Source organism: Carassius carassius, chromosome 49, assembly GCF_963082965.1.
Source record: "Carassius carassius chromosome 49, fCarCar2.1, whole genome shotgun sequence".
Classification (NCBI taxonomy): Eukaryota; Metazoa; Chordata; class Actinopteri; order Cypriniformes; family Cyprinidae; genus Carassius; species Carassius carassius.
Window position 1 is genome coordinate 12,195,708 of NC_081803.1, and position 6,924 is coordinate 12,202,631.

Below are 6,924 nucleotides of genomic sequence, written 5' to 3' on the forward strand. Positions count from 1 at the left end.
TGCTGTCTACACTGTTAATATGACCCAAACAATAAATAAAAACAGACAATCACTCACTGCTCTTGACCGATTAACTTCAACAGCTTCAATAAGAACACATTTCTTACTTGAATGCCGCTCTTAAATGCTCTAGTGTGAAGATAAATGTGGCGGTTTCAGGCTCCCTCGATGCGGCGGCTGTAGGCGGGGCTTAAACAATGTGACTTCACAATGCTCAGAGAATCAAAACGGCATGTCTAATGAGACTGATTTGGATTACTGGGGATTACAAAATAAGGACTGGGACACATAAGGACACATATTTAAGGATGTGACGTGTGGCCAAGTATTGTTTCCCATACTTGGGGTCTGCATTTAACCCATCCAAGTACACACACACACAGCAGTGAGTAGTAAACTAACACGCACACACATGCCGTGAACACACTTGACGGACTTGAGACTCGAAACCGCGACTGTCAGATTACAAGTCTGATTCTCTATCCATTAGGCCAGAACTGCCCCCCATTTACTGTATGTCCAAACACCATGTAAAAGTAGATTTTGCAAAAGAGGTGCCCTTTAAGACTAGTCAAAGCGGTTTATGTAACCAGCCCCATAATAAACCACTTAACAAACCACTGTGGTAATGAGATATACACAAATATAGCATTGTAAGATTTGCTCATTCAGTGTTTATTATGCAAATAATCGGACAACAGCAGGGCTGCAACGGACTGGATGATGGTCACCTAGTGTCGAGTACAGTATCTCAGACTGCAGGGGATCATGGAGGACAGGCTCAACTGTAACACTCACTCCTACAGGAGACACAGACTGCTGACATGTTCTTCCTGGAAGAAGATAAGAGCAGATTCATGCACACGATGATGAAGCTTGATCACATCAGGTTCAAGGTTATTAAGGTTTACTAGTGTGGGAGATTCACTGCGACTGCTGAGGTATGATATTTACTGTATTTGAAAATGTGATAAAATGATATATCACTTGTATATTACTCAAACAGACACTTTTAACAGTCCTGTTTTTGCAAAAATGGATCTTAACAGTTTTGGTTTCAGAATGACATATATCAGAATAAACAAACAATTATTAAAGACACTGAGACTTACTGTAATGTTTGCATATGACTAGTGTGATCAAAAAGACAGTCAGTGCCACTATCAACATGACAAACACTACTGTCACAATCACAGTTACACCTGCAAGACAGAATAATCGCAAAAGCCTCATAAATACAGTATATAAGTATAAAAAAAAGTATAACAGTATAAAAAAAAATTCTTAATAACTATGAACTTACCATCACTTTCATAACAGACAGAGCTCGATACATTGGCCACGAGTGGTTTGTTTAAAGACGGGTGGTTTACCCAGCAGGAGTAGATTGTATCATTGAAAGTTTGTGGTGACAATATAAGGTATGATTGTTGACTAAAGGATCCATTGAATGATTTGTTTGAGTATGAGCTGTTGAGGACGTCTCCATCTCTGATCCACAACTGTTCAAGAGAATCAGGGTAAAATTCCACAGAGCACAGAATCATGAGAGATCCATCAGGCCTCTTAACACAGGACAGCAACAAGACGGGACGCACTGAGAGGCAGAATTAATACACAATATACAATACTTATCATTCAGATCTACCCAGTTATCTCTAATCAATCCATAAACTATCATTTTGTTTCCTTCGGATTATTAAGAAATTATTTACCAATTACTTGAACTCTTTGAACTCCGAGATCCACTTCAGGTGGTTTTACAATCCTCTTCACAGAACAGGTGTATGTGCCGGTATCCTGAATTTGGAGATTTAAGAGTTCAAATGTCACATCCTTAGTCTCTGGAATCCATGTGAATCTGACAGAATCTTTGCAATGATGTTCTTTCCATGTATTGTGAAAAAAGTAATATGAACACAGTGTAAGATTTAATGTTTGCAGAGCTGCTGTCATGCTTTCTGTGTCATTTGTTCGGCTGTAGTTGCATCTGATTTTGGCAGACTGTCCGTGATTGACAAATAACGTTTTCGTGTGATTCACTGCCACATCACCAAACGCTAAAAACACAAAAAAACGTAACAAATTGAATTTCTCATGTAAAGTTGTGAATTGCATCATTTGGGTTCTTTTTATACAGATGCTTCCTGTAATTGTTTTTTTTTTCTGATAGATTCAACAAGTACTTGATGTATCATTATAACATTTTAATGTCAGAGGAAATTTCATGTCTTTATATTGTTCAAAAAGCATAGAGTGAAGCATATTAGCATGTCAACAAAAGATAGAAGACCAAAAACCTTTATTACCACAAACTGAAGAAAACATCATCCACCCACAAAAGATCAGAGGGAAACACTGCCGAAAAAAAATAAATAATCCTTTACACATTAAACAGAAATGTCATCCGAAATATGCCATTTTAAACAAGTTCTTAAGTAATAAGATTCAGGGCTGCATATTTTGTATTGTTAAATTAAGAAACTTTTAGTTTATTAGTTAATTTTATTTACTTTTTTGCATACAATAGCTGCAGTTTTACTGACATAATGACAAAAGCAAAAGATTAAACGTATTTTCAACTTAGTCAACAAATTATATGTACATACATTTAAATAGTGCTCAAATATCTTCACACACTTACCATCTCTCTTTCCAGGGAAAGCACTGTGTGTGGCTTCTGCCTCACAATGTTTTGCTGAAGTGTCTCATGCTGTGAAACTAGGTTTTAGGTGGTGATTTCCTCTTTAAGTAAAGCCTCAGTTATCATCAGTTGACAGTAACACATCATTTGAATCCCATCAGATTCCTTATATATTTCATCACAAATTTTAAAAAGAGGAAATGACTAAAAACATTCTAACAATGAAGGACTGATTCTGTACTAAACAAAAGTTAAATGAAACAAATAAGAAGAACCAAATTAAATCTTACACACAGGATTGTTTAATCCATTTTCAACCACCAAGACAGTATTTGATAAGGTATACATTATTTTCATTTATTTATTAAAGTTTTTGACCCTACAGTTACATGTTAGCTGGGAGTTTAAGAAAAGGATGTAAAAGATTTGCATCACATCTTGATACGTGTCAACCACAAACACTAGGCGGGCAGGACTGGGACATTTTGTTTCAGGCCTATGACGCACCATATGTAGCTTGTGTAAACAACTAGCACATCCTCAGGATAGAAGAAAGTTTACCCAGGCCTATAGATAGGGTGAGATATAACAGTTTGGTTTGACAGTAGAGAGTTCATAAGTCCTAGAGGTAGTGTACACTGTAAAATTTTCTATTGACTGGTTAAATCATAATGTTTCAGTTGGCCTAATTTATTTTATAAAATTAAATTCACACTAATTAAATTTTGCCAATTGAAACATTTAGATGTGATCACTTATTCACACAAATTCAGTTAGGCCAATTGAAAAATTTAGATGTGATCAGTAAGTAGAAAAATTGGAGTTGGAGAGGTCTGAATTTTTTTACAGTGTAATGTGACATTTTGGTTAGAATTTTTATTTATTTAGAAGAAAATACATACAATTCATCTGTAAATATACCATTTCTATCTTATTAGTCCAAATGCTTCTACAAAACAAAACAATACTGACAATTCGCTTTACAATCATCACACACTGTACATCAGCAAAACCGCTAAACACACCTTACCCTACATTACATGTTGCCTTTGTAACAACTGCAGGAACTGTCTGGAATTAAAGCAAAGGTTATGTAAACCGCAGTACTTAGTTCTTTAAACACAATCTTCTGGCTGTTCTTCAGCATTGACTTTATTACTGAACACTTTTCTCTTTCTGCCTGCACAATCAACGAAAACCTTCGTTTAATGTCTTATTTCAGTTGTTGAGTGGTAACTCCCACATTTAGAAGGCATCTAATGGGGCTTTCACAATGGCAGTTTAGTTCAAAACAGAACACGGTTTGCAATGTGCTCAGAGTGAAACTTTTGATGAACATCCAACTAAACATTCAGAGAAAAAAAGGCATTTCACAAACAATGTGTAAATATCATTGAATAGCATATAATTTGTAGCAGAAATGACTCGAACCAGACAAATTGAAGAGTCGATCAGGGCTGTGGCTGAAACATGAGCCAAATTCCTCAGTAAGGCAACAGGAAGTCATAAAACATTCTGTGCCACAAGTCCCAAGCAAGATGACCAACCAACCCTTTCACTGAACAGCTTTCAACATTAACACCACTAGAACAATTATTGACAATTTCAATTCAGAGAAGAGATTGTCAAATTTGTTGTTCGTATTTGATAGGCAACGCCGGACATCACGTGTAAACCCATGAGAGTACTACACAAGTTCCATTGACTTCCCCCAGCAGAACCAGACTGAAATTCCTAAGGGAGGGGCCTTTGAACCTCTGGTCTCCACAGAAATCTTTGTCAAGAGAATGGCAAAGAAACTGTCCTTTCTACATATATATGGACCAAAATGAACTCAAAACTTATAATGAACTCAGACTTATAAATGAATGTCAGTCCATCGCTTCACTCCATAGTCATTTATATGTAACCCACACATTTGACTATGTTTTATGACGCATTTTGCCAACTCAACTGAGACTGCTCTGCTCTCGGTTACAGAAGCCCTGCGACTAGCAAGAGCAGCTTCAAAATCCTCTGTACTCATCTTACTGGACCTTTCTGCTGCTTTTGACACTGTTAATCACCAGATTCTCCTGTCCACACTCAGAAAGATGGGCATCTCTGGAACAGCACTCCTGTGGGTTAAGTCCTACCTCTCTGACAGATCCTTTAGTGTGTCTTGGAGGGGTGATGTTTCAAAGTCACACCACCTTGCTACTGGGGTTCCTCAAGGCTCAGTACTTGGACCACTTCTCTTCTCCATCTACATGACATCATTAGGATCTGTCATTCAGAAGCATGGCTTTTCTTATCACTGCTACGCTGATGACACCCAACTCTACCTCTCATTCCAACCAGATGACCCGACGGTAGCTGCTCGCTTCTCAGCCTGTCTGAGTGACATCTCTAGCTGGATGAATGACCATCACCTTCAGCTTAACCTTACGAAGACAGAACTCCTGGTGATTCCAGCTAACCCATTGCTTCATCACAACTTCTCTATACAGCTGGGCTCATCAACCATTACCCCTTCGAGGACAGCTAGAAACCTAGGAGTTGTGATGGATCATCAGTTAAGCTTCACAGACCACATACAACTACCCGGTCCTGCAGGTTTGCCTTATACAACATTAGGAAGATTAGACCCTTCCTGTCAGAGCAAGCAACCCAACTTCTTGTCCAAGCTCTTGTTCTCTCCAGACTGGACTATTGTAATGCTCTCCTGGCGGGCCTTCCTGCATGTACTGTCAAGCCTCTGCAATTGATCCAGAATGCAGCAGCGAGGGTTGTCTTCAATCAGCCAAAAAAAGCTCACGTTACTCCTCTCCTCATCAGGTTACACTGGCTACCAGTAGCTGCTCGCATCAAATTCAAGGTACTGATGCTAGCCTACAAGACAACCACTGGCACAGCACCAACTTACCTAAACTCATTGGTTAAATCTTATGTGCCCTCCAGAAGTTTGCGCTCTGCAAGTGAACGAAGCCTTGTGGTACCATCCCAAAGAAGTTCAAAATCACTCTCACGGACCTTTTCCTGGACTGTGCCCAGCTGGTGGAATGACCCCCCAATCTCAATTCATACAGCTGAGTCTTTACTCATTTTCAAGAAACATCTAAAGACTCATCTTTTTCGCCTGCACTTAACCAACTAACACTAGCACTTTTCATTTTCTTGTCTTTTAATTAAAAAAAAAAAAAAAAAAAAAAACAACTTACCTATGCGTTCTATACTAGACTAACTGAGACTTGTCATGGCATTTGTATACTGTTGTTGTTCTCTTGTTGACCTGACTGCTTCTATTGTTCTCATTTGTAAGTCGCTTTGGATAAAAGCGTCTTCTAAATGATTAAATGTAAATGTAAATGTCTTTTAATAACTATGGGGTAGCTTAAGGATACATATTCATGTCTAGTATCTATGTAATCGAATCTGCTTGCTTGAAATAGTCCTGACCAACAGTTATTTGTCAAATGTATCATATTCTTGTTATAGGAATCATGTCCAAAATTAGACCCTGCAAGAGCGGGAAAATTCGGACCACATGCTTGGTAAGATAACATATGATTTATGATACGCCCAAGCCAAGACAATACCTGATTGGTCAAGACAACATTTGAGGTGTGGCCAACAGGCCAGTTTAAATACTTAGGACACCATAAAATCTGGCTTTTAGTTGTTAGCTTTGCTTCTGCTACTAGTCATGCCTGCTTTTAGCTTCTAGCTTTGCTCTGCTATTAGTCATGTATGCTTTTAGTTTTAGCTTTGCTTTTGCTATCAGTCATGCCAGCTTTTAGCTTTGCTTCTTAGCTTTAGCTTTTAGCCATGCTGTTTGTCATCACTGTTCTTTGAGCGCGTTTCCAGCGTGCTTCGGCCTGCACGCCTGCTGCTACTTAGCCACGATACGAAGAAACACCACCTAGTCTCGTCAAACTTTATTTCTTTTCTTTTCTGCTTGAGAGTTTCGTGTTCTGAGTTAAGTTTTGTAACGCCGTCTGACCCCGACTTGCCCGTTCAACTTCAACCAGCCACACAACTCTGCATCTTCAGCCAACGCCCAACCACGGGCTTCCCAAGACGTCACTTCAACGACTACTGAACTTCCAGCCAATCAGCGACATCGGGGAAACCCCATTTCAACGACAACTTTACACAGGCAATGTACCTTCAGACATTTGTACTGGTGTATCTAATTTAATTTTAACCTCATTGAGGAACTCAATGCGATGGTTAATTAAGTGATTGATGGTTGTTCATGTCTATGCAATTTAACGTATTGCTGTGAACTTGGGATTCCA

General features: G+C 38.7%; 1 protein-coding gene across 4 annotated transcripts; it reads right to left on the bottom strand.

The window, feature by feature from the left end:
* Positions 1–300: 300 nt before the first annotated feature.
* Positions 301–3,032, bottom strand: LOC132132430 (uncharacterized). Of its 4 annotated transcripts, none has more exons than XR_009429039.1 (6): positions 2,645–3,032; positions 2,310–2,358; positions 1,723–2,060; positions 1,304–1,597; positions 1,113–1,202; positions 301–833 (listed from the first exon to the last, which is right to left on the bottom strand). XR_009429039.1 is itself a non-coding variant. In XM_059544799.1 (6 exons), exons 1-6 carry the CDS (start codon positions 2,645–2,647, stop codon positions 679–681), a joined length of 834 nt encoding a protein of 277 aa, XP_059400782.1. In that variant the 5' UTR covers positions 2,648–3,032; the 3' UTR covers positions 301–678. The 4 variants fall into 4 exon arrangements, 2 of the variants coding, with proteins under 2 accessions (XP_059400782.1, XP_059400781.1); XR_009429040.1 differs by having other exon boundaries at positions 1,304–1,502; positions 1,716–2,060; XM_059544799.1 differs by having other exon boundaries at positions 1,304–1,502.
* Positions 3,033–6,924: the final 3,892 nt, after the last annotated feature.